The 27,934-nt window shown below is 38.0% G+C and overlaps 1 protein-coding gene across 1 annotated transcript in view; it reads right to left on the reverse strand.

Annotated features, from left to right (window-relative positions):
- Positions 1 to 27,316, reverse strand: part of LOC136864636 (TAR DNA-binding protein 43) — a 285,790-nt gene extending 258,474 nt beyond the window's left edge. Inside the window, exon 1 of the mRNA XM_067141889.2 lies at positions 26,982 to 27,316. Within this exon, the coding sequence (XP_066997990.2) occupies positions 26,982 to 27,219 (238 nt within the window). The 5' untranslated portion in view covers positions 27,220 to 27,316. The remainder of the gene's footprint in view (positions 1 to 26,981) is intronic.
- Between the last annotated feature and the right edge of the window lie 618 nt (positions 27,317 to 27,934).

A 27,934-nucleotide genomic window follows, 5' to 3' on the forward strand; every position in this document is an offset into this window, starting at 1 on the left:
CTCCTAAGAAACATGCGGCACCACCAGATCAGATCCTTCATTGCCGAAGAACTGAGAAAGAAGGGATTTAATGTACATGAGGAAGTACACGAACTGGCCATAAACAGTTGTTCGCAGAGAATTGACATTATTGCCTTTAAAGACAACAGTTCTCAAGGATTCATCTTAGATTCAACTGTCAGGTTCGAGCACCATAGCGGTCAGCCAGAGGAGGTTAATCTAGAAAAGATTAAAAAATACAAACCCAATATCCCTTACTACAAATCTAAATACCACCTTCAGGAAATCGAAATAATAAGAATAATGGTCGGAGCTTGTGGTGCCGTACCTCGTCACTTTGTCACCACGTGGGACAAGCTTCCAACTCCCAATGAAGCTAACCCCCGAAATTGCAACTCTCGTCCTCCGTGGCTCCATCAAGATCCTGAGACATCACCTCTACAGCTACAGCTCTGAAATGCCGCACTAATTCTACTGTTCCTTTATAATTTAGAGTATTTTTTTCAATAGATCTGTACAGAAAATTTTATATGTTTTACCTTGTACTTAGCAGCAGCCTGTAAATACAGGAGGTTGTTCCTAAGTAAACAGAAATGTATATTAATAAGAGTTTATTTAATTAAGAACACGTAATTAATAGTATATATTTTATTATAACCTGTAAATATGATGTATAAATTCGATTCAATGTGCAAAACAGGATAATAGTCCAGAACAACGTATCTTTGGCACTAGCAAGTTACAGAACATTCAATCCATTTGTAAACAGGTTACTGGAGAATCTAGAATTTACGAGAAGACATGTTGCGTCATACTTTTCTAGAAGCCTGGCCAGGCACGGTATATAAAGAGGCAATCATGGGAGTTGAGTTGTTAGTGAGACTTGTTAGTGAAAGTCGCTAGTCGATCGATCCATTTGTAAAAACGAGGTTATTGGAGACTCAAGAAATTACGAGAAAACATGCTGTGTCACACTTTTCTAGCAGCCTAGCCAGGCAATGTATATAAAAGAGGCAGGCTTGGGAGTTGGAGTTGAGTTGTTACAGAGACTTTTTAATGAAAAATGCTACTCGAATGTGTGAACTCATGGTGTGATTTTGTTGTGTTGGTAGTTGCTCGACATGTTAATGTTGCAGTCTTCTTCCTCCTCTTCTTCATAGCAGTTCTTTGTTCAAGATGGCAGTTTATTAGTGTGTGTGTGTGTGTGTGTGTGTGTGTGTGTATAACATGTATATAATTTGTAAATAAAATTGTACACAATTAGCATTTTGTGTGTGCAACTTTGTAGTTACACCAAGTTTTGGACTTCTTTCTTTTTAATGTTTAATCCAAAGGAGTTCCCAGGTTTCCATTGCCCAGCAACGATATAGGCTTTATACAATACATTGTTATCATTGCTAAAAAGCGTGGTATAGTGGCTTAGCTGCTTGCCTGTCATCCCAGCAGCCGTGGTTTGATTGCTGGTGTTGCTCGGGTGGGATATTCAGCTGAAAATCCTGTGGTGTCAGGAAGGAAATGCGACCTTAAATCCCCGGCGACAACTCGTTCATTCCTCAGTGCGTGCAGGGACCCTGAGCAAGAAGGATAAGCTGTGGAAGATGGTGATGATTATTATTACAGTTAATATTATTTGGCATCCAGCAGCAATCATTTCTTATTTCTGGTATAATCACAATATACTCGTACTTTGTGGGTACGAAGGTACTAGATTTTGGGGGTACGCCAACCAGAAAGTTTGAATACCACTGGTTTAGAGCAAACAAAATGGCTCCCACCAATTTCGTTGATGTGAACAAAATTACATCTGATTTGACCAACTCTCACTTCAATGAAAACACTGACGAAGAGAAATTTCAATTCAGTAGCATCGTAATGGAAAGTCACCAAGGACCATTTGGACCGCTACTTCTAAACTGAAGATGAATTTTTAAGTTGGTAATAATCCGCCAAAAGAAAAGGAAAGATGCAAATCACATTGAAAGTTATGGATCCAGGACCTTTGCCAATACCAAAGAAGAAATTTGACAACTTACAGAGCCTCATTCGCAACAGATCCATACTGTCTCTCCATGCTTTTTATTTTTTTTTTTCATTTTTCAACTTAGAATGTGAGTAGGATACAAAAATCTGATTCATCAATGTGGAATGACAGACAGTACTTAAATTATCATTATAATTTTAATTTATTCCTTTCATTTGGTTTGATGTGACTCCCTGTATTTTTCTACTTCCTGTATGATAATTGCTTTCTGATTTTATTCAGTGAGAAATCGAAAGTATAATGAATTATGTTGTCTTTTCCTGCTTTAATAAATATGTGTTTTTGTTTCTCATTCATTGGTGGTTTAATCCTATCAATATTTGCGGTCTTTTTGAGGAGTAAACAGTTCTCTAAGAACATTGTCATTATTGCATCCATATTCTCTTGGAATATGATACCAACTAGTTCATTAGTGATGCAAATCAGGAAAAAAATATTAAAATGCAAAAAATACTTTCATAATATGTTATCTTGAAGAGTGCTGTATGTAAATAAAAAATAAGTTCTGAAAAATAATAAACGGTAATGGCAGAATGAAAGATTGAATTGCACCAAAACTTAGAAGGCAATTTTCTCAGAACTGCTCATTTTGAGTTATGTCACTATTGTTCTTAGCTAATGATGTTGTAGGCCTAGTATCAATGTAGCACAGTATGTGACTTAGTAAGCATATACAGCAACTCCTGTCCTATGATCATTAAAAATTCTGGGGGCAGATCTTCAACAATAAGAAAGTTATGATTTTACTGAAACATTGCTATTTCTTAAAATGAAGCCTGGTATACTTCACATATACCACTATAATTGAATGGTATAAAAGGGTTAAATTATTGGATATTTTATTGGATAGTGCTTGGAATATTTACAGGAAGAATCTCTTTCATGATGGCATCTCTGAAAACCATAAGAATGCAATTATACTAAGAGGCACCAACAATGAAGGGTGGTGCAGACAGAAACAGAAATAGAAATAGAAGGATAATACGAACTACAACGTTGCCACGCGTGGGAGAAAGCAATAGCTGCCAGTAATCCTTACATTACATTATGTTTCATTTTGTTTCATTTGTATACAATCATCCTGTAAAATAACTTAGGAAGTTCTAGCCGTTGAGGATATTCAGCTACAAACCTCCAGTATACAAGATACTTTTAACACGTAGGCTATTTTTTATGGGTTTATATTCACACCAATGCATATTTGAACGAAGAAGTAATGTGAAAGCGATGACAATGTAAACTATATAAGCAACGAATTCTCGTATCTCGATACATTGTCAGAGATTATAACTCCACCATACCTCATTTATTATTCCATGTCCTCCTCTCCATCACTCGTATTGCATCGAATGAAGATTCTAGCAGGCTGATGATTACCGATTCCAAGACGTTGTCTACAATAATCTCCCATTAGAAGTCATCTTCTTGAATGTTTTCGGCATGCCAAACAGTCTGCCAATGCCTTTGTCGTAATACTTTCAATAGCTTCGTGAACTAATTTCCCCGTGTCTGCAATTTTGAAAGTAGTATTTCTTTCTGCCACAAATCCCTTACCTTGTGACCATACAAGTTATATCGGATTGTACTGGCAATCATACGGCGGGAAGCGCACAACCCTATGGCCAAGCTCACAAGCGACAGCATCAAGTTCGTAATCTTTTTCGCGCGACTTAAACATTTTAACCAGTTGTAAAAACTCTGCGCGTCTGTGAAGCCGAGTGTGGAATTGACTTGCTGGATAGCCATGCTACAATATCAGCCTCCTTACTGTTTGTACTTGGTACTTTATGCCTTATAACTGAGTGATAGCTAGCATTATCCATCACAATTACGGACACTGATTCTGGATTCATTCCTCAAAGTGAAGGCCACACATAACAGTAACAGTGACTATCATAGTGAAATGAATGCAGTGACGTTTGCTGCATGGTTCGAAGTACAGTTTGCGATGTTTACCTGGCAACCATGATAACCCCGGTGAATCACATAAAACTGGCGTATAAGGACATGGTACAGGATACAATTACACATGGTGAAACTTGTTCCATTTCTACTTATGGACAAGACAGTGCAGAAAAAAAAAAAAAAAGGTATAGGAGTTTGGCTACCTTTGTATGAAAAGACATGCAGTCACATGATTGTAGAGGATAGAGGATTCAATCGTTCGTCGGAGACCGAAATCCACATTACGACATTCCATCCTGCCACATTATTTTCAGATGTAAGTGAATATGATGTATTAACTTTTCATATGACACTATGTAAAGAATAAAAATTTTGTTTCTGTTTTTACACATGCTAATGATTACTGTGCGAAGAAGTTATGACCAATGTGAAGGCAGAGCTCAGCATAGCAAGAACACATCACTCTTACTGCTGGACGTCCAAGTGTCAGGACGCCTATATTACAGTTACAGAACATTTTGTGTCAGATGGGACATTAAAACATACTTCTAGGCCCCTTTGATCAACAAGCATCACCCTCTTCATCTGTAATGCATGTTAAACGCAAAGGGCCGATTGCAGAAACGATGACTAGTTTGAAGCCTTAGACAACTTCTACCTAAACAACATCTAAATTGAGCATGATCTTCCATTGCATAAACAATGTTCAGCCGGTGTTTAACTAGACATCGTTTAAAGTTTCTATATTGGTTTGAAAATGGAGAGAGAAGCATCCTTCATGCAACTCTTTGCTTGCCACAACCAATGAAATTCGTCGGTGCAAGTGCCGAACGCCAGTCAGCTGTTTGTCTACCTACACATTACTCAAATATGGCTAAACATGAGCAAGACGTGACCACAGATAAGAATATCGCTTTCGGTGGAAAATGAAATCTCATAATATTATAGACACTAAAGCGACACGCCACCGTACGGGGAAGTGTAGCTTTGATTATAGCATTGTTACAGTGAGTGTAATCTATAATCTATACATATAAAATAAGAGTTTTGTCTGTACATTGCTCAGAATTTGAAAAGAATGGTATTTCTGTATCGGTCATGTCCATAGTAACAAGGATATACACTTTTTACATTTCCGTAATTTCTGTCTGTCTGTATGTATGTACACGCATCACGACAAAACGGCTGAAGAGAATTTAATGAAAATCGGTATGTTAAGTCGGGGGATGAGCCACTACAATCTAGGCTATAAATCATTTTACTCACGCTGAGTGAAATGGCAGTTTAGGGGAAGCCTAAAATTTAATTCTGAAATATTTATATTATTGGTGGTCCTATCGATAAATACTACATAACTAAAGTTATATAGAATTACATTTCCGATCATTTATGTCATACAGTGTTAGCGTTCCAGCTTTGATAACACAGATATTCATGAATTTGTATTTTTGTTGCCAAGTCCATATCAACGCCGAGCCACGAGAAAATGGGTTAACAGAATTTAAGGAAAGTCGGTATATAGAATCGGGAAATAAGAAACTACAGTCTAAGTTATAAACAATTTTAGTCGCCCTGTATAAAATTGTAGTTTAGGGGAAGGCACCTAAAATTTAAGTTTTAAATACCTACGTTATTGGTCCTATCGAATAGTACACATAACAAAAGTTATAGAAAAAACAATTTCCGACCATTTATATTTTATTCAATTTTACCGTACCGACTATGAAAAGAGAGGTATTTCAGAGTTTGAAGAAAACTAAATGTGAAGGCCAACAATATTGAAAGCACATAATGATCAACAATAACATTACAATGACCATTGTTTGTGGCGATGTTCTTTCTTTCTTATGCTGTTGCTCAACTCCGATAGATGGGATTACTGCTGCGTACCGTGTATAACAGCCTGACTGAATATTGGCGGGAAATAGCTGGGGAGTTAGAAAACTTTATTCTTTAGCATGTCATTCCTCTGGTGCATACATTTTCTGATACCGTACTGCTGGTACGTAACTCACTGGTTCATCATAGTATTCCAGCTATTCGATCCCTATTCTGATGCGCTGTTTTGAATGAGCAGTGTACACTTTTCAGGCAGAGGCTCACTTAGTAGTAGTAGTAGTAGTAGTAGTAGTAGTAGTAGTAGTAGTAGTAACATTAGTAGTATGACCTGGTCCAGAATTACAATTTGGGCATATTCCAAACAATAGCACCATAAATCACTAAGTAACTGAAAATTCAACCCTGAAAAGACCCGTTTCTTAAAAAGAGCTGCTTCCTCCTCACGTTCATTAAATTCTACATTCATTTTATTCAAAATTAGCAGTGAAGAGGGGGTTTCTCCTCTGGCTTGGAGGAAAAAATTCCCTCCAAGTCAGATAGATTTTTCCGCCGCCAGTGTAGTGAATTGAGATTTTCCGATTCATAAGGTACTCCTAGAAAACAAATTAGTAAAAGGGCATAGTTTTTGCCCTGGGACTCTCCACTATTCGACCCCCCCCCCCCCCCAGCCTGCGAGAAAAGACCAAGTGCGTTCACGGATCACGGCTGTCTGCGGCTTGGTCATTCCAGCTCTGGAACTTTGAACTGTTAGATCGGCAGCGTAGTACTGTTCGTTAAAAGTGAGAAAATGTGTGGTTTTTCATTTGATTATTTCATGTGAAATCATTGCTTTTACTCGTGCCATTCCTACTGACATTGTAATGGTCTGTGTTCATTTCAGTTGGAAAAAACCACTAAGACAGTCTTTCTGAGGATGTGAAAAGGCAGGTGGAGAGTGTGTGTCTGTCATTATAATGCAATTTACCAACCTGATTGTGACTGATTGAAGGCAAGCAGGCCTACCATTACAATGAAAATTCCCTAATGCAGGCTTCATATGAGACAAGACGTTTGGTGATTTCTCCGTTGCGTTTCCAGGGTAACGTTAAGAGCTATGCAATTTAATACAGTCTTGTTCACAACGTGTACTCTACCTAACTTACAATTCTGTATACAATGTAGAATTCCGTAGCAAAGCACGGATTCATTCGCTAGTACCAATACAAATGGTCCGTTATTGGATTTCAGGTTCCCTATGGGAATCAATATCTATATCAAGTGTAATCTACTCGTAAATAGCTTCAACAAAGGGAAGACCAATAGTAATGTGTAACTTTATGTGTCGTACTGGCCATAGCTTGCATTCTGGAGATTGTAGGTTCGAAACACTTCATCGGCAGCCCTGAATATTGTTTTCCGTATTTTCCCTATTTTTACACGAGGCAAATACTAGGGCTGTTAATATGGTCACGGCTCTTCTTCCCCAGTCCTCTTCTTTGAACAATAATAACCACCACCACCACTTGCCTTTTCCTATCTCATAGTTGCCGAAAACTTATATGAATTAGCGCGATGATTATATATACAACCTACTTTTTAGTTTTCACTATTATGCATGCTTACTTGGCAGTAAATATAAGTGAATCCCTCCCGGATGATGTATGTGACAGCCCTCCGACGATTGGAACAAGTAATTCTGACATGTACATAGTCGAAGTGACCTATAATTCCATGGAAATTACCCCATGTATAATAAAATATATCTGTTGCCAAGAATTGTATTCTAGTTGACAGTTACCAGACTGACCCTCTTGTCATTCTCAAGAAACAAGTCTCTTGAAGAGCGTAATCTTACTTTAAGCTCTACCTCCCCATACATTTAAAATGAATTCCTGCGATTTCACAGCGGGCGACCCACAGAGAGGCCGTCGAACTAACGTTTTTTTCATGAAATCGTCCAACATGATAATACAAATTACATGTTTCATGGTACATAACCTCTGATTGTGATTCACTTCTCTCATTTGAGGTTAAACAGTGCTCTCGGCAGTGTTTAAACATGGCCGGTTGAACATCAGTTTTAGACAGTGTCTAAGTGATAAATAACGTATCTGCAATGCGGCAGCCATACTTAGGCATTATTTAACCGCAGACATCCTCTAAACACCTTTTCTGCAATCGGCCCAAATATTTTTACAGACAGAGCAACCTATGTCAGTTCCACAACTTTTACCAGTGACATACAAGTGTATGTACATACATACATTAAAACATACTTGTCTGAAATCAGCCCAACTGAAAGGACATCACACAGCAGATAATATTACTGACTGTCTATCTGAAATCACAATGTTGATGGAAGTTAACAGGAAAAGTGCTGGTCGTAACCAACAATGCAGCAAACACAATTGTTGAGGTAAAAAAAGCAAAATTAATGGCATATTTCTAGGAAGCTATTATTTACAAGTCCAAATCTCATAATTGGCTCCATATTGAAAAATTTATGTTTTTATGAAAGACTGTTTCTTGAGGTCCACCTTTTCAATACTTTATGGTTTTTTGTTTTTCTTTTGTTTTGCTAGTGGCTTTACGTCGCACCGACACAGACAGGTCTTACGGCGACGATGGGACAGGAAAGGCCTAGGAGTTGGACGGAAGCTGCTGTGGCCTTAATTAAGGTACAGTCCCAGCATTTGCCTGGTGTGAAAATGGGGAAAAAATGGAAAACCATCTTCAGGACTGCCGACAGTGGGATTCGAACCCACTGTCTCCCGGATGCAAGTCCACAGCCACGCGCCCTTAACCGCACGGCCAACTCGCCCGGTTTATGTGATTGTTATTAATTACATATATAATATTACAATGTCTAATTGCGGGACATGTTTTGCCTAACTTTTATAGGCATCTTTGGCCAGTTCCCTATATCTAAGATTAAAACTGCTAACAAAATCCTAGGCTCAGGATACACTTGTATGACACTCGTAAAAGTTGTTGAACTAACATAGGTTGCTCTGTCTGTAAAAATATTTATGTTTAACATGCATTACAGATGATGAGGGTGATGCTTGTTGTTTAAAGGGGCCGAACATCTAGGTCATCAGCCCCAACATGCATGACAACTTATAAAAGCACCCAAAACATTATTTTCACATTTTATAAAAGTTTGTTTGTATCCAGTCGACCACTGATCATTTCGCTGGAATCGTCGACTAGAACTGTGAAGATGACAGCTGGAAATTTCGACAGACTGTGCACCAGTGTAGCGAGGTGTAAACTGAAACTCGTTAAGTGGCATTATCTAAAAGATGCACTCTCATACCTGCCAACCTTTAGAAATAAAAAATAAGATTTTTTAATTTTTGTATTTCATCACATATCCTATAATATTGCACCACGTTCTAGGTGAAAAAGGACAGGATAAAAGGCATACATATCTACAGTTACAATGCGAATTGACCATTAAATTTAAATTCATATATTAAGAAAACATAAAACTAGTTACAAGAAAGTGTGCCTAATCATTCTCATTTTGACATATACATACGAATAATAATATTTATATCACACCGACACAGGCAACAAAATGCAGAATAGTTTCCTTTATTAGACTGTAAAATGAACGAAAATTTAATTTTATAGGTATCTCTGAACACTTGGAGATAAAGTTTGTTATGTTTTCTGGCCATAACGTGAAGAGAAAATACTGGAAACTGTCAATGACACAACTCCCTGAAATACATTCAACTCATTACAATTCTGAAGTAAGAATGAACACAAATGCACTGAAATACACATATCTACCACACACAAAGCAGATCAATATGTCTCATACATTATTAACATTATTAACTTCGACAAGGGGAAAAGCACAGAACCGCAATAAAAATCAAGTGCCCTATAACTCCAACGAAACTACGCACAGAAAAGTTGTTAAGAGCACACGAACCACACAATAACAAACTCATTCTTTCGTCCCAATTAACTGAGTCGCTAGCGCGCAATAGCTTCTCTTGCTTGTAGGACGATTGCTGTCCGATCTCTCCAGCTCTAAAGCACACAAGGTGCTGTGGTGAGCGGGAAACACGATACATGAAAGCGATGGAAGATACACTCGCGAAATAAGGCATCAAATAAATACACTTGAAAATGAGGTTGCGTAAATTACACAAGTACATAAAATTTATCCCTTATCCTAGGGGAAGAGTACTGAGCGTACTGAAGGTTATATTGGTCAAAAATAGGAATAAATAGGAAAATTGGGAGACGTGTGAAAAAACGGAAATCTTACCGGTAAATCGGACTCTGTAAATTTTGGCTAGTCCAAGATTAACATCTGTGGAGATCTGACTAGAGTATGCTCTCATCGTGACCTCCTTTCAACCAATGACAAAGCATTACATGTTGCAGTATACTGCACAGACAGTTTAATCATGATGCAAGACAATGAAATAAATAATCTGTCCATTGACCATCTGGCAAGTTCTAATAACAGGAAAATCGATCAAGTGCTTCATTCCGGTTCACTATTCCATCAAGGAGAAGCCAGATGGTGCGGCTTAAACTAAGTGAACTGTTACCTCCGCTATTACAGGTTTATACTCACATGTATTCTGTGCTGTATTGTCCAAAAACTACCACAGTACAGGATCCAGCAAAAATATCTCTTGGTTTTCAAAATTTTAAAAAAAATGATGTACTTAAATGCATGTTTATATTATTCATTCATTGAAAATAACCATTGTTGCCATTTAAGAATGATCAGGAAGAAATGCCCTGCAACAATAATTAAGTTTTGAAAATAACACCCTCCAAATTATGTTCAATGTTTCTCATGAACTCCTCGAGTCTGTTTCTGACGTTTCCCATAGCGCACTGTACCAATCTTCCGGTACTGCCAATATTTCACGATGAATTGCTTCCTCGAGATCATTCGCCGTGCAGGGTGTTGCCTTACAAACCTTCCCTTTACGGCAGCCTCAAAAAAAATAATCACAAACACACAGAGATCAGACGAACGAGCAGGCCATGGAACATCACAACAGCAGGAAATGCCATGCCCAGGGAACATGGAGTTGAAAACTGTCAATGAAGATGTGTGTTCAGTTGCACCTTCCCTCTGAAACCAAACCTGTATCAATGTGGCATCTGTGTAGTTCTGTGCCAGAAAGTTGCTTAACAATGAATGTAGCGATCCAAATTCTCTGCAACGGCATGACCGTCCTCATCGAAAAAATATGGTCCAAATATCCCGAAGCTACTCACACCACACAGTCACACGTTTACTATGAAGGGGAAGCTCATGTAGGATGTGTGGATTTGTGTCTGACCAGTATAGAAAGTTCTGCTCATTTACATAACCAGAGAAGAGGAAATGTGCCTCGTCACTCATCATGATAATCATGTCATCACTCATCATTTTAAGCATTTTCACTGATAAAGCTCTTTGGTCTTCACAATCATAAGAATTCAACTTCTGCGCAGCCACTAGTTTGTAGCGGTGGGACTTCAAATCCATATGCAGGATTCTCCTCACCGACCGTACAGAAAGATGCAGAGCTGCGGCATGACAGGGTGATGAACACTCAGGGGTGTTCTAAAGTGCTTGCCTCATGCCTGGATGTTCTCAGGCATACAGGCAATTCTTGACCTCCGTGTTGATTTCCGTTTAGATGGCAATGCAGTTGTTGTGAAACTGTTAACCCACAGCAATATCATGTTTTGCCTGGGAACTTGGCCATGACGACCTACTTGAAATGTTGCCGGAATCTTTGCTGTGTAACAGTTACAAAGTCAACAGTCTTAAAAAATGTCTCCATCACAAATGCCCAATGCATAGCACTCTACAGATCCCTCACAAGTAAAATGGCATGGAGAGTGGAGATGATCCCTTCATCTCCCATTGGTGTGTACCTTTCCTAGCCAAAGCTACAGCCAGTCTAAAAATTTCATATCTTTACGCCGGATCCTGTGTTATGGAAGGAGAAAGTAAGAGGAGAAAAAGAGTACTGTCAACGATAACAGATCACAACCATGGAATCTACCAAGGCCATCACTGGACTGTGTGTTCTACAGAAACCTCAGTTGGAGCAACTTGACATCGTTTTGTATGAATGGTCAACCGGTCGGTGAGAGCACTTATCTCTAAATCCATGATTAAAGAAAGGTTCACAGAATTGTATGAGAAATATGAACCAACAGAGGAGTGCACAATTTCAGATGGTTGGTAAGCTGATATCAAGATTCACCCTAGTATATGAAAATTAGATGTAACTGGTGAAAATTAATCACTAGACCATCAAGCAGTAACAGAATATGTACACAAGTTTGAGGAAATAGTGAGGGAGCACAAGCTAATACCAAAACCAATATGTAACACCAATGAAACTGGTTTATTGTGGCATTGTTCAGCGAACAAGACTCTTCCTTGTGGTGGTTAAAGAAATGAAACTTACAGTGTTATGTTGTGCGACTCCTACAGGTGCACATGTGAAATTGTTGGCTATAGGAAAATAAAGTCCACAGGCAATTAAATATATCCACTATTTACCTGTGGAGTACATGGTGCAATCAAACATCCTGTATGGACAAGGATATTTTTCGAACACTGCTTTTCCCACACCTTTGTTCACTCAGTGAAGGAAATTTCTGCAAGAGTGGTATGCATGGAAGGAACAAAGTGTCTACAGATGCTTGATAATTGCAACATACTGGACACGGTGTTAAAGTTATCAGGCACCGCTCTTCTGTTTTTCATTTCATCTGGGCTCCCTTTTATCTTGATGACACACCTATGTGGATTAGTATTAAACAAGTTTTAATCACTGATGATGGACCTCAGTGTCCCAAAAATGGTTATTAATAATAATAATAATAATAATAATAATAATAATAATAATAATGAACCATAAGCACGGTTTCTAACATACTGGCTTTTTTGATATTTTATAATGAATTTTACTTTTACTGTGCATAAAAATGCATATTTTGTTTTTTAATAAATGCATCACATTTTGGATTTTATGACCTATAATGGCATATTAAAAGGATAACATAATTTTGATTATGCTTATAAATGCATCCCCTGGCATTTTGTACTAATGTGTAATATGTTCCGCAAGTGCAAACAATGTGATTGTTGACAATGATGACTTATAGATAAGTAATGAGCATTTAGCTGCACAGTACAAAGGAGTGGGAAATATGCTTCAGCAAGGAACAGCAGGATAGCGAGCAGGGAAACCGTGACTCACCAACAATACTTGATACGCAAAGCTGGATGTCGTGTCTATGAAGTAATCCCAGTGTTTCACCACACATGCTTGGGAATCAGTGTTGTCAATCTTGCTACTTTACACTAAACTAAACGGTTTTGAGTTATTGTTTAGAAACAACAAATTGAAAATTCAGTACTGCTTATATAGGGAATTTAGCTACTTTTTGAAGACTTTTAGCTACAAAAAACTGATTTATCATTGTTAGTATTGGGATTTAGCCATTTTACCATGGCTGAACAGTGACTTCCTCTATGGAAGTTCACAACACTGTTGGGAATCACAGTGTGAGGTCTTCACGTGGAAAACCAATCTTTCACAATAGCAGTGAAGCAGCTTCGGTAGTGGCTGAGTGTATATTTTGTTTAGCCCAGTTGTCTTAACAGTGCTAAGTGAGTAACATGTGAGTTGTAGAATGTGACAAAGTGCCAAGTGTATGTACACACTATTTAATATTCACATAGTGTACATCATGCCAAAAAATAAATTAAGTAGCCTAGTTCAGATAGGTTTAAGATGAGTTTTCTTCTGAAGTGATTTCTACAGATTCTAACATACTATATTGTAAAGTATGAAAGAAGAAAGTCGGTAGTGAAAAACTATATGAAGTATTGCAGCAAATAAACACATCCCAACATAACGAGTCAGTGGCTAGGAAACGTAATACAAATTCTGCTAAATGCAAAAACAGCTTGTGGAATGTTTTGAGAGTAGACTAACACAGTTTTTCTCAGACCTCTGTCAGGCCTTTCTAGCAGCAGATATTCTGCTGTTTAAGCTCAACAATCCAACACTCAGAAATTTCCTACACAGCTACACCAATGAACATATTCCACATGAAGGCACTTCATGCAAAATGTATCACAGCCAGTGTTACGAGAACGTAATGTCCAATATTCAGAAGTCTTTAAGAAATCAATACTTTTGGATTAGTTTTAACAAAACAACAGACTCTGAAGGTCGTTTCGCAATGAATATAGTATTACATGTAACTAATCTCATTATTAGACCCGTATTGAACTATGCTATGATATACTAACAATTTGTTGGTTATTTTGATCCACCTTTTCAATACAAATTACAGTTTGTGTTGCTAAGTTGTAATGTTACAACACTAATTTACCGGGACATGTAACTCTTAATTCTAAAACACATTGACGTCCAAAACACAGTTTCTACAATTTGAAAATTTGGCTAAAAATTGTTTGCAATGTTAAAATAAAATTGATTCAACTATAATTTGGCATTAAAATTTGAGTCATAAATATAAATATTGGATGTTAACATATAGGAGCCGGAACATACAGACTAACATGCGCACAGTATAAATCTTCATATGTTGGCCAAACTGGACGCAGTTTCCTAACCAGATACATGGAACACCTTTAACGCCTTAAAACACAATAAATACTCCGCAATGAGTAATCATATGAAAGAAACCGGCCATCATTACACCTCAATAGACAAAGACCTTACAATAATCAAAAGAATCGAAAAGGGGAAGCTAATGACAGAATTCGAAAACATGTATATTTATTTGGATCAATACTTTAATAAAGGAAAAAACTTGAATGACGCGGTCGAAATAAAAAGTCTGTTAATAGAGCAGTTGCCAACATTATTACGAAATCTCAAATCAGATAAAAGCAAATTCTTTAAAATATTCAATCTAAATACACTCACAACTGAAACCATTTCGGTAACGCAAAAAAGTCCCCCTCCACATAACACGCCAAAGCTTAACGCCCCGCCTGCAGGATCGTCCTCTACCCCCACCTCGACAACAGATAAGAATTCCCTACCACATAGCACGTCAATAGCAAACGCCCCACCCAACATCTCTTCCCCTCAACCCCCCACCCGCCCTTCACAACAGCTCTTTCATACATACAACACAAGGTGTAGAGCCACAACAGACAATAGTCACAGTAACGCAATAAGGTCCACAAGATTCTTTAGCAGCAGACAAAGGGGTAAGTGATAATGCAACAACATTCACATTACAAGCACAACACACACACAATATTACTTAAGTTCATTTCCATTTGTTCCAGATGCTTCTTCCATTCTATAAATCGAAAGAAACATAATCAGATACTCAAAATTTGGATTGAAGCCCCTTTTAACCATAACTTACATCAAAACAATCAACTTCCAACGGAGAGTCCGGTCGCTACAAACAAGAATTAAATAAGTCAATACTTCCTCTGATCAAATTGCCAAACTGCAGCAGCAAGCCTCATCAAATCTAGAAGCCAATTTCCAACGAACCCAAGACTTCAATTCTAGATTATCATCATGACTAATCACGCATAATGCAAAATTACAGTCTTTTTAAATAACATTATTTAGACAGCACAATTCTTAACTAAAATTCTCAATACTGAAATGTTACTGTATTCTAGAAACCAACGCACTTCAGTAACTATGGCTCCTATATATTAACATCCAATATTTATATTTATGACTCAAATTTTAATGTCAAATTATAGTTGAATCAATTTTATTTTAACATTGCAAACAATTTTTAGCCAAATTTTCAAATTGTAAAAACTGTGTTTTGGACGTCAATGTGTTTTAGAATTAAGAATTACTCCATTTTAACATTGCAAATCATATTGTCATAATTTTTAATGTGTATATTATTCTTGTGTTTTAAATATTGTTATCACTGAAATTAGATTTACATTCAATGTAATGAAATTTGTAACAACAATCCAAATATGACAAACCTTGAGGCAATTGTATAGGCTGATGATGCTTGTGAATAAAAGCGAAACATGTCCCGGTAAATTAGTGTTGTAACATTACAACTTAGCAACACAAACTGTAATTTGTATTGAAAAGGTGGATCAAAATAACCAACAAATTGTTAGTATATCATGAATATAGTAGTCGGAGCCCTTAGAAAAGAGCAGCCAACTGCCATATCTTCTTCATGTAGGACAGTCAGAGGTCACTAACAACTCAACAGTTACTCAGTTTGTCATTGATTCAATGAAATTGTTGTGGCCTGATGGTATTAGATACAATAACGTACTCCTCATGGCAACACACGCAGCTAGTTACATTATTAAATCGGGGACGTTAAAAGGTATTTTCCCTAATTTAACTCAACTTGCCTTGCACATGGACTCCATCACAGAGACTATTCGTTCATGCTATCCGTTAGTGGACAAGTTAGTGTCGCCTGTCAAGAAGATATTTGTAACAGCTTGATCACAGGTTCAGATATTCAGAACAACAGCACCTGATACTTCCTTACACCACAACCTATTTTAACACACTAGGGATCATGGCTTGAGGCTGCACTCTATTATTCTGAACATTTACCAAAAATAAAAGAAGTTCTAAAAGCATTAGATCAATCAATCAATCAATCAATCAATCAATCAATCAATACTGATCTGCATTTAGGGCAGTCGCCCAGGTGGCAGATTCCCTATCTGTTGCTTTCCTAGCCTTTTCCGAAATGATTTCAAAGAAATTGGATATTTATTGAACATCTCCCTTGGTAAGTTATTCCAATCCCTAACTCCCCTTCCTATAAATGAATATTTGCCCCAGTTTGTCCTCTTGAATTCCAAATTTATCTTCATATTGTGATCTTTCCTACTTTTATAAAAGCCTTTCAAACTTATTCGTCTAATAATGTCATTCCACGCCATCTCTCCGCTGACAGCTCGGAACATACCACTTAGTCGAGCAGCTCTTCTTCTTTCTCTCAATTCTTCCCAACCCAAACATTGCAACATTTTTGTAACGCTACTCTTTTGTCGGAAATCACTCAGAACAAATCGAGCTGCTTTTCTTTGGATTTTTTCCAGTTCTTGAATCAGGTAATCCTGGTGAGGGTCCCATACACTGGAACCATACTATAGTTGGGGTCTTACCAGAGACTTATATGCACTCTCCTTTACATCCTTACTACAACCCCTAAACACCCACATAACCATGTGCAGAGATCGGTACCCTTTATTTACAATCCCATTTATGTGATTACCCCAATGAAGATCTTTCCTTATATTAACACCTAAATACTTACAATGATCCCCAAAAGGAACTTTCACCCCATCAACGCAGTAATTAAAACTGAGAGGACTTTTCCTATTTGTGAAACTCACAACCTGACTTTTAACCCCATTTATCAACATACCATTGCCTGCTGTCCATCTCACAACATTTTCGAGATCACGTTGCAGTTGCTCACAATCTTGTAACTTATTTATCACTCTATAGAGAATAACATCATCCGCAAAAAGCCTTACCTCCGATTCCACTCCTTTACTCATATAATTTATACATATAAGAAAACATAAAGGTCCGATAACACTGCCCTGAGGAACTCCCCTCTCAACTATTACAGGGTCAGACAAAACTTCACCTACTCTAACTCTCTGAGATCTATTTTCTAGAAATATAGCAACCCATTCAGTCACTCTTTTGTCTAGTCCAATTGCACTCATTTTTGCCAGTAGTCTCCCATGATCCACCCTATCAAATGCTTTAGACAGGTCAATCGCGATACAGTCCATTTGACCTCCAGAATCCAAGATATCTGCTATATCTTGCTGGAATCCTACAAGTTGAGCTTCAGTAGAATAATCTTTCCTAAAACCGAATTGCCTTCTATCGAACCAGTTATTAATTTCACAAACATCTCTAATATAATCAGAAAGAATGCCTTCCCAAAGCTTACATACAATGCATGTCAAACTTGCTGGCCTGTAATTTTCAGCTTTATGTCTATCACCCTTTCCTTTATACACAGGGGCTACTATAGCAACTCTCCATTCATCTGGTATAGCTCCTCCGACCAAACAATAATCAAATAAGTACTTCAGATATGGTACTATATCCCAACCCATTGTCTTTAGTATATCCCCAGAAATCTGATCAATTCCAGCCGCTTTTCTAGTTTTCAACTTTTGTATCTTATTGTAAATGTCACTGTTATCATATGTAAATTTTATTACTTCTTTGGCCTTAGTCTCCTCCTCTATCTTGACATTATCCTTGAAACCAACAATCTTTACATACTGCTGACTGAATACTTCTGCCTTTTGAAGATCATCTTCTAATGAAGCACCACCCATTCAGCAAACATTGTCAAGTAAAGAATTAGAAGTAACCCTGTGTTTATGACAGCTAGTATTGTATTCCTACAGCTATGGTATTAAATCATTGGAAGCAGTTGGGATTCCATTACACCAGTCATTTGCAAAATTTACCAAAACTGTGTCCACTTTAAAAACATTTCCAGGGGTTGTAGGAGAAACAGTGAAACAGAAAGTTACAAACGTTCTCTCCAAAAATACTGGGTATAATGTAGGCCTACTGCTTGAAATTGTAGATGTTCTAGAAGGCAAAGCACCCAAAACACCAACAGAACACTCATTACCTACAGGACATTTAGCAGCATTTGTGAACGTCTGTCACTTTGTGCAATGCAGAACGGAGTTTTTCACACTACAAAGCTTTGCTGAGGGACAACAGATGAAGATTGACCATGGAAAGCATCAGTTACTCCCTAGCTGTTAACTGCAATAGTGAAGAATTCACCGATGACGAGGCTGGCACTTCAAAATCCATGGAATAAGTATGTAAGTCTATATATATATATAAAATGAGAGTTTTGTCTGTACATTGCCCAGAATTTGAAAATAATGCTATTTCTGTATCGGTCATGTCCACAGTAACCAGGAAATGCACTTTTTACTTTTCCGTAATTTCTGTCTGTCTGTATGTACACGCATCACTAGAAAACGGCCAAAGAGAATTTAATGAAAATCGGTATACACAGTCAGGGAATAAGTCGCTACAATCTAGGCTATAAATACTTTTATTCACGCTGATAGAAATGGTAGTTTAGGGGAAGGCCTAATATTTCATTTTCAAATATTTATGTTTTTAGTAGTCCTATCTTCATAAAAATTGGTATGCAAAGTCGAGGAATACATCGCTATAATGTAGCCTATGAATAATTTTATTCAGGCTGAGTGAAATGGTAGTTTAGGGGAAAGGCCTAAATGTAATTCTCAAATATTTATATTATTAGTTGTCGATAAATACTACATAACCAAAGTTATAGAGAATTAAATTTCTGACCATTTATGTCTTATACATTTTTACCATACCGGCTAGGATAACACAGATATTCATGAATTTGTATTTTTGTTGGTAAGTCCATATCAACGCCGAGTCACGAGAAAATGGGTTAACTGAATTTAATGAAAATCGGTAGATAGAGTCAGGGAAAAAGAAGCTACAGTCTAAGCTATAAACAACTTTATTCATCCTGGATGAAATTATAGTTTAGGGGAAGGTGCCTAAAATGTAATTTTTAAATACCAATGTTATTGGTCCTATCGAAAAGTACTATATAAAAAGTTATAGAGAATACAATTTCCGATTATTTATCTCTTATTCAGTTTTACCGTACCGACTATGATAAGAGTGGTATTTCAGAGTCGGAAGAAAACCAAATGGGAAGGCCTATAATATCGAACAATGACATTACATTGACCATTGTTTGTTGTGATGTTCTTTGTCTCTCATGATGCCTCTCAATTCCGATAGATGGGATTACTGCTGCGTACCGAGTATAACAGCCTGACTGAATATTGGCGGGAAATAGCCGGGAGTTAGAAAACTTTCTTCTTTAGCATGCCATTCCCCTGGTTCATACATTTTCTTATACAGTTGGTACGTAATAAGATGGTTCATCATAGTATTTCAGCTATTCGATCCCTACTCTGACGCACTGTTTTGAATAAGCAGTGTGCATACTTAAGGCAGAGCCTCACTTAGTAGTAGTAGTAGTAGTAGTAGTAGTAGTAGTAGTATGGCCTGGTCTAGAAGAAAAATTTACAGAGCTCGATAGCTGCAGTCGCTTAAGTGCGGCCAGTATCCAGTAATCGGGAGATCGTGGGTTCGAGCCCGACTGTCGGCAGCCCTGAAGATGGTTCTCCGTGGTTTCCCATTTTCACACCAGGCAAATGCCGGGGCTGTACCTTAATTAAGGCCACGGCCGCTTCCTTCCACTTCCTAGGCCTTTCCCATCCCATCGTCGCCATAAGACCTATCTGTGTTGATGCGACGTAAAGCAAAAAAAAAAAAATAGAACAATAATTTAGGCCTTTTCCAAATTATAGCACCACAATATTCACTAAATAACTCAAAATTCAACTCTGAAAAGAGCCGTTTCTTAAGAAAAGCTTCTTTCTCTTCACTTTTGAAGAGGGGGTTTCTCTTCTGGCTTGGAGAAAAAATTTGCCTTCAGGTCAGATAGATTTTTCCACCGCCAGTGTAGTGAACTGATATTTTCCGACTCATCGGGTACTCCTAGGAAACAGAATAGTAATTGGGCATAGTTTTTGCCCTGGGAGCCTCCACTATTCGACCCTCTCCCCGCTGAAGAGTGTTCACGGATCACGGCTGTCTGCGGTTTGGTCATTCCAGGTCTGGAACTTTGGACTGTTATATAGGCAGTGTAGTCCTGTTTGTTAAAAGTGAGAAAATGTGTGGTGTTTCATTTGAACGAGTATTTCGTAATATGAAAGCATTGCTTTTAATCGCGCCATTCCTATTGACGTCATTGTATGTTCATTTCAGTTGGGAAAACCACTAAGACAGTCTTTCTGAGGACGTAAAAAGGCATTATAATGAAAACATCCCAACATGATTGTGGTATGAATTTGGGTCTACCATTACAGTGAAAATTCCGTCAGTCTTCATACTGTATGAGAAAAGATGTTTGGTGACCTCCCGTTGCATTTCTAGGGTAACGTTAAGAGCTATACAATTTAAGACAATCTTGCTCACAACGTGTACACTACCTAACCTAGAATTCTGTATACAGGGTAGAATTCCGTAACGAAGCACGGGTACATCAGCTAGATAAAGATAATTTTATTTTACAGAAATAAGCTCAAATTGATGATACATATTTTGTTGCATATTTAAGTACTTTTTAAGGCATATAAACATGCAATATTTATACAGTTCCTAGTGCATGAAAGTCTGATCCCCAATACCAAAGACAAGCACAGGGCTGGCCACCGTGCCCAGTACTGCCAGCCGGTTGTGTTTATAGAACTACTATTGACCAGCCATATATCGATAGAACGAGGAAACACGCGGGTGTTTTTTATCATGCATTTTAACTTGATGTATTCGGTAACCCGAATTGTATTTTAATGTGTATTTGTCTTTTTCTATTTTACTTATCGTACAAGTATTTCGGCTGATGATATCCTCAAGAAGGACAAAACATGTCCCGACATTTGTTAATTGCTAATTTTTTTTTAAATTGGTATTGTAAAGGTGGAACCTTTGACTGTACCTTTAAAAAAGTTTAAAATAATACGAAAATTACTGAAACTGCTCTGAAGATCGGGATATCAGCTCCGGCAATCGGAATATTGAGAAAAAAATTGAAAAATCGGGAGTCTCCCGCTTAATTCGCGAGAGTTGGCACGTCTGTAGAGGTAACAAGAGCAAGGACACTTCAGCTGAAATTAATAGGAATAAACTCATGGCAATTCAGCCTTTTACTGCATAAGAAAATCATGAGATCCTACACTGTCTCCACCCTTTTGTATGGTGTAGAAGTCAGGACCATGTTGACAGCCACGGAAAGGAAAATTCTTTTTGGGACATGGATTTTTTTTTTCTTTACGTCGCACCGACACAGATAGGTATTATGGCGACGATTGTACAGGAAAGGCCTAGGAATGGGAAGGAAGCGGCCGTGGCCTTAATTAAGGTACAGCCCCAGCATTTGCCTGGTGTGAAAATGGAAAACCACAGAAAAACATCTTCAGGGCTGACGACAGTGGGGTTCGAATCCACTATCTCCTGAACGCGAGCTCATAGCTGCGCGCTCCTAACCACACGGCCAACTCGCCCGGTATGGGATATGGATCAGTGGCTTTTAAAAAATATTGTGGGGGTCCAAAATATCAATACAACAATGTACTTCAGAGAATGAGCGGTAAAACTTTATTTGCAGGGATGCAAAAGACAGGTTAGGAATCCAACATGGCACAGTTTGCACGCTGTCATAACACTGTACACAAGGCTGCAAACTTATGAACAGCAAGCCACAAGACCAGCGGTTAGATTATTGGCAAGTGAAAAAACCACTTGTGTGGACTGGTTAACCACTAGCCTTTACTACCCCTGTAACAGTACTGGCTAGTTATAAGCTATAAATTTCATTTTTGTTACTTGATATATTGTATTAAAAAGGTGGACCCTCATGTCAATTTATTTCTTATAAGTACCTGGCTAGTGAAAAGAACATCAGATCAGTGCATTCTATGTTCAACAGTGGACGAAACTTTACGTAATTACTTTGAACATTGACTTATCCACTATGACAGGCAGGGGATACAATTTGCTCGCTGCTAGTAGAAATTTGACTGGGGCTTTTTTCCCAGTAACCAGTAGGCTACGAAACATATTACATTTAGAAGGGTAAGGTTCCACATCAAAAATGTTTTTTTTTTTTTTTTTTAAAGAGAGAGGTTCCACCTATTCAATACAATGATAAACAGTTGCACAAACTTGATTTTTAGGCCCATGTAATGATAGGCCTTAGATTTCGCCTGGTAAGCATCATTATTTTAAGTTAAAAAATTCATAATTGATCCGTACAAGTTTGTGCAACTGTTTATCATTGTATTGAATAGGTGGAACATCTCTCTCTTTTTTTAAATATTCTCAGTTCAATACGGATCAATTATGAAGTTTTTAACTTTAAATAATATCAAAATGGTTCCCTTCTTGGCCAAAAGTTGGAAATTGCATGCACTTTTCTGGCACAGGAAAATTAATTTACTTCCTTATACTTAAAATTCCAGATATCTGTGACAGATTCCACAATGGTTCAATCACTTAACTGACCCGCGAATAATTTTTTTAAATCTGTGAATTTCACTCTAGTAACTACTTAATACATTCGTGTCACGGGTACATGAGACACAGTCCATGACACTTCAAACTTCGTAGTTTCCTTATTTTCACAGAAAGCAGCAGCCTTGTGACCACGATACCAGTTCTATCGGAGACAATAGCAAACTGCTCTGACCAATAGGAACACAGAAAATGGTCGCATTTCCCAGATTGACATAGTCTCCATTTAAATTTTTCTATATCAGTAAGAATACTTATCAGAGCAGGTTGGTGGGTAACTGGCAAACATAAAGGAAAGATCTCTACTCTCTGCTGCTTTCGGTATCACGTCGTTTTTGCGTAATTTTCTCACTCTTAAACATGCCCCCCACCCCAGTAAGTGCTACCAAAAATACACTCACAAGAGTCTACAGCGTGGCATGGGAACCCAGTTACCAAAATGAACAAATGAAACATTGTACCCTTTTAGGTACCAATTATTATGAAACATTCATACTTTTAATTAGAATGGTAACGAGTGTTATCAAACAAGCTCTAAAAGCAACCTTGCATGAATTCTGCCCACTGCTACGAATCAAAGAATCGCACAGTACAATGTTAAAAATTCATTACACAAGGAAAAGGCAGAATACGAAGAACAAAGGTGCAATAAATCTTCAATGATAAATCACAGCAACAAAGAATACAAATGTATATTGCAGCCAACATATCAAAACAAGCTGACTCCTAAACAGGAGTTTTAATTCTTCCAAGCATCTACACTGTTTAGGCAACTTCAATGTCGATTCCTGTACATGTCCCCAGCAACAGGTTCAAGCTCTGCTCTCTTACTTCAAAAGATTTCAAGACATCTACTCCAAACGGAATAACGGCTTACATGAACGAATCATATCCACGAAATTTCAATGTAATTTCTGTGCCAAATTAAGAAATAAGAAACAGTACAAAATGTTTTACTAGTAGAGAATAACATGGATACATACTTTACTACCTTACAACTATTTCTTCTGCTACGTCGCAGTGCTTCCGTATATGTTTTGTTTGTCTAACACTTTTGAGTGTGATGTCTTTGCTCACTGATGTTGTTTGAACATTTTCTTCATGTTGCTCGTTCGTTTTGTGCCCTAACTCATTCATTAAGTTTATTGGTCCGGGGATCATGCTATTTACCTTTCAACAAAAAAGTAATATACAGTATTTTCTGGTCCAGGGATCATGCTATTTTGCTGTTTGAACCATCCGTGCGAGTCATATGGACAAAGATAATGAGAATTCACAGACATAGCACTCCCATTCGTCGGTGCTAGTCCTGGACTTCAAGAAAGAAACAAAAGAGACATGAGTAGTGGGATGCAACAGAAGGAAGTCCTGTCTACAGCCTGTAAGTATGTATAGATATTTCTCAACATATTTCTCTAGTAACGATTGTATTTCTTAATTTACTGCAGATTTTACACTTCATAGGAGTGAAAGCAATAAATATCTTCCGTTTGAAACAAAATTTACAGTGAAATTTCGTGGATACGATTCGATCATGTAACCAAATAAAGAATGCACACAATGTTATATTCATAACCACAGGTTTCAAATTGGGAAAATGTTACAAAATTCGTATGTCCACATTACAAGAACCATTCAAAATTAATCATCAAGATATGGAACAGTATCTATGAAAAGTAATAAATAATCAGTTAGTACTGAAAACATGCTATTAGAAGATTAAACAGATCTTTAGGCACGTGCTCATTAATATTCAGTGGAAATAAACACTGTGTGAAAGAGCAGTACCAAATGAATAGAAAGATTCTATAGTAACCCCAGTGTACAAAGGAAACACAAAACAGATTAACTAGGGAGCTAGACATGTGTTGCATGTACGCTCTGGAAAAGCACTCTTTCTGATCACATTAGACATATTTACAAAATTACTAACTGGTTTGATACAAAAGAGGGCAAAAATTCAGAACAACTTACATTTTCCAGCGCACGCATCTAGGCGCAATTGCATTGTCATTTGTTTCTCTCTCGCTCGAGTCTCGTGAAGGGCTTGATAATGCAGTGGACAGAACTGCCAACTGTTCATATAAAGAACGAGTCCTAGTGCAGCAGCGCTACCTTTGAATTTACGAATCTTGTGACAAAGCCACTGGTCTGGATAGGTTAGGCCATTGGTCTGGATCAAGCAAATGGGATCTAGGGGCATAAGCCCCCAGGTTAGAAGCCGCGAAGCAGCCCTAGGCCTCTAGTTTCCCGCATGACACCTCCATTGGTCTGGATTGGTTAGGGTAGGTTAGTGACAAAGCCACTGGTCTGGATTGGTGAGGCCATTGGTCTACGATCAAGCAGAGGGGGAAGCACGAGTTTTGTAATGCTGCAAGCGTGCTGAAACCTCCTCTACATTAAGGTGAGTTGAATAGAATTCTTTCTTTACAGATTGCATTCACTTGTGTAGTTATTGTGCAGTTGTGTATTCCTTGTGCGCGGGTTGGTAACGGAATTAATTTACTTCATTGCTAGGAGTGACATCATATCCCATTGTGTCTCACCCAATAGAAATGCTGGTACGTAGTTAGGCGATGGACTACGGCGCGTGATAAACTGTATTAGGTTATAAAAGCAAAATTACTTCTGGGGGACGGCGTGTGGGTTCTTAACTGTCGCAGTGAACACATATCTCCTCTACAAGGTATTCCACTTAAGATTTCCAACATATTACATCATTATCATGCTATAAAAGTAATGTAATCCTTACTGAATTTCTGGGTTTAAGAAAGGTTATTCCAGTGAGGCACAACTTAAAGGATTCCAGCAGGATATAGCAGATTAATTTAGATTCTGGAGGTCAAATGAATAACATTGCTATTTACCTATCCACGGCTTTTGATAGGGTAGACCATGGAAGACTGCTGACAAAAAGAGGTCTAGTGGACTAGATAAAAGGGTGGATGAACAGGTGGCTAAATTTCTAAAAAAGAGAATTCAGAGAATTACAGTAGGAGCATTATCTGATCCTGTAACAATTAAGATGGGAGTCCCGCAAAGCAGTATTATTGGAACTTCATGTTTTTTTTATATATACAAATGATATCAGTAAGGAACTGGGACCACACTTAAGGCTTTTTGCCAGATGATGTTATACTGTATCGAGTAGGTCTAGTAAATATGTTACAGGTTTGTACGAAAATGCAAAAAGTATAGGTCTACTGTATAAAGGTTTGTAAGCAACTGCAAAAAGACCTCAACAATGTTGTGAGATGGACGGTAAAAAATGGTATAATGGCAAACGGGATGAAAAGTCGGGATGAAGGTTTCAACATGAGGAAAAGTTCTGTTTTAATTACTGTGTTGATGGACCTGAAGTAACTTACAATAATCACTGCAAGTACTTAGGGGCTAACACAAGGAAAGAACTTCATTGGAATAATCACATTAATGAAGTTGCAAATATAGGTTACAGATCTCTTCATATGGATAGGAGACTTGATACGATAACTGGAAAAGATCAAAAGGAAAGCAGTGCGATTTGTTGTAACTTCCAACAAAAAGAGTACTTTTACAAAAATGTTGCAAACATTGGGTTGGAAAGACTTGAGAGTAATGAGACAAGCTGCTCGACTAAGGGGTATATACCAATATTTCAGATTCCCTATAGGAATCAACATCTGTATCATTAAGGGGTATATTCCGAGCTGTCAGTAGAGAAACGGCATGCAATGACATTCGTAGATGAATAAGCCTAATAGGAACTTTTAATGGTAATCGTAATGAAGTTGGAATTCCGGAGGACAAACTAGGGAAAATATTCATGTATAAGAAGAGGAAGACTGGATAAATTTGTAACGAGAACGGTTCGATAAATTTCACATTTCTTTGAAATCACTGAAGACCCATCTAGGTAAACAATTGATAGGAAGTTTGCCACCCGGGCGAGAGCCCTAAATGCGGACCAATAATGATTGTAGACACTGCAAGAAAAAAGCAAGCATAACCAAATTCACCAACTTAACCTCCAATAAGAAAATAATCACCTTTCGGAAACACACAATAATAAACACAGTTGCCCCAACCACTTTCTGGAGGATGAAGTCTTCCATCAACCAGTCGAACACCACGCATTGTTCGTGATTCCGGGTTTCTGTACTTTAAACCACAAGTACCGGGAAACTGAGCAGCTAACGTCGAAAGGAGGAGAGTACTATCATCTTCTGTAGGTAGTTCTATCGGCTCCTCACCTTCGTCTTCAGCTACTTGCAAATAAGCACTCATAACTATTTTAGTAAAAGGCGAATCGCTAACTACAACTTATTTAAAACTTATGAAAACTAATAAGATAAAGCGTCTATGTCTGTTTAAGGATGTTTTGATGCATTGTGGGTGAAGCAATTCTAAAATACATCGGACAGCATAGCCAACATTGGAAATTGACCGTAGAACTTGAATGATACCAACAAAGGCTTCCGCAAATTATGTAGAAAGATAACCGGTCATGCAGTAAGAAATATGATCTCATAACAGCTACCGTAAGCCTCCGCGCCTCAGGCGGCAGGGCAGCCTCTCACCGCTGGGTTCCGTGGTTCCATCCACAACATGTCAGATTTGTGCTGGACAAAGCCGAGGCGGAACAGGTTTTTCTCCGGGTACTCCGGTTTTACCTGTCGTAATTCCTTCCAGCAACACGCCCCAATATCATTTCAGTTCAACTGTCATTCATTAATCATTGCCCCAGAGGAGTGCGACAGACTTCGGCAGCCGGCACAATTCCTATTCTTACCGCTAGATAGGGCTTCATTCATTCCATTCCTGACCCGGTCGAATGACTGGCAACAGGCTGTGGATTTTCATTTTCATTTCAACAGCAACCGTAACGAATAGAAGAAGTATTATCTCTTCTCCCTCAATAGGGCGTAATGAACACGGATCGGTTTGGCATTCTCCGCTACGCAGCGCTCAAGTCGACTTTGGCTAAATGATATCCACGTGT

The sequence above is a fragment of the Anabrus simplex genome, chromosome 2 (assembly GCF_040414725.1).
Source record: "Anabrus simplex isolate iqAnaSimp1 chromosome 2, ASM4041472v1, whole genome shotgun sequence".
In the NCBI taxonomy this organism is placed as follows: Eukaryota; Metazoa; Arthropoda; class Insecta; order Orthoptera; family Tettigoniidae; genus Anabrus; species Anabrus simplex.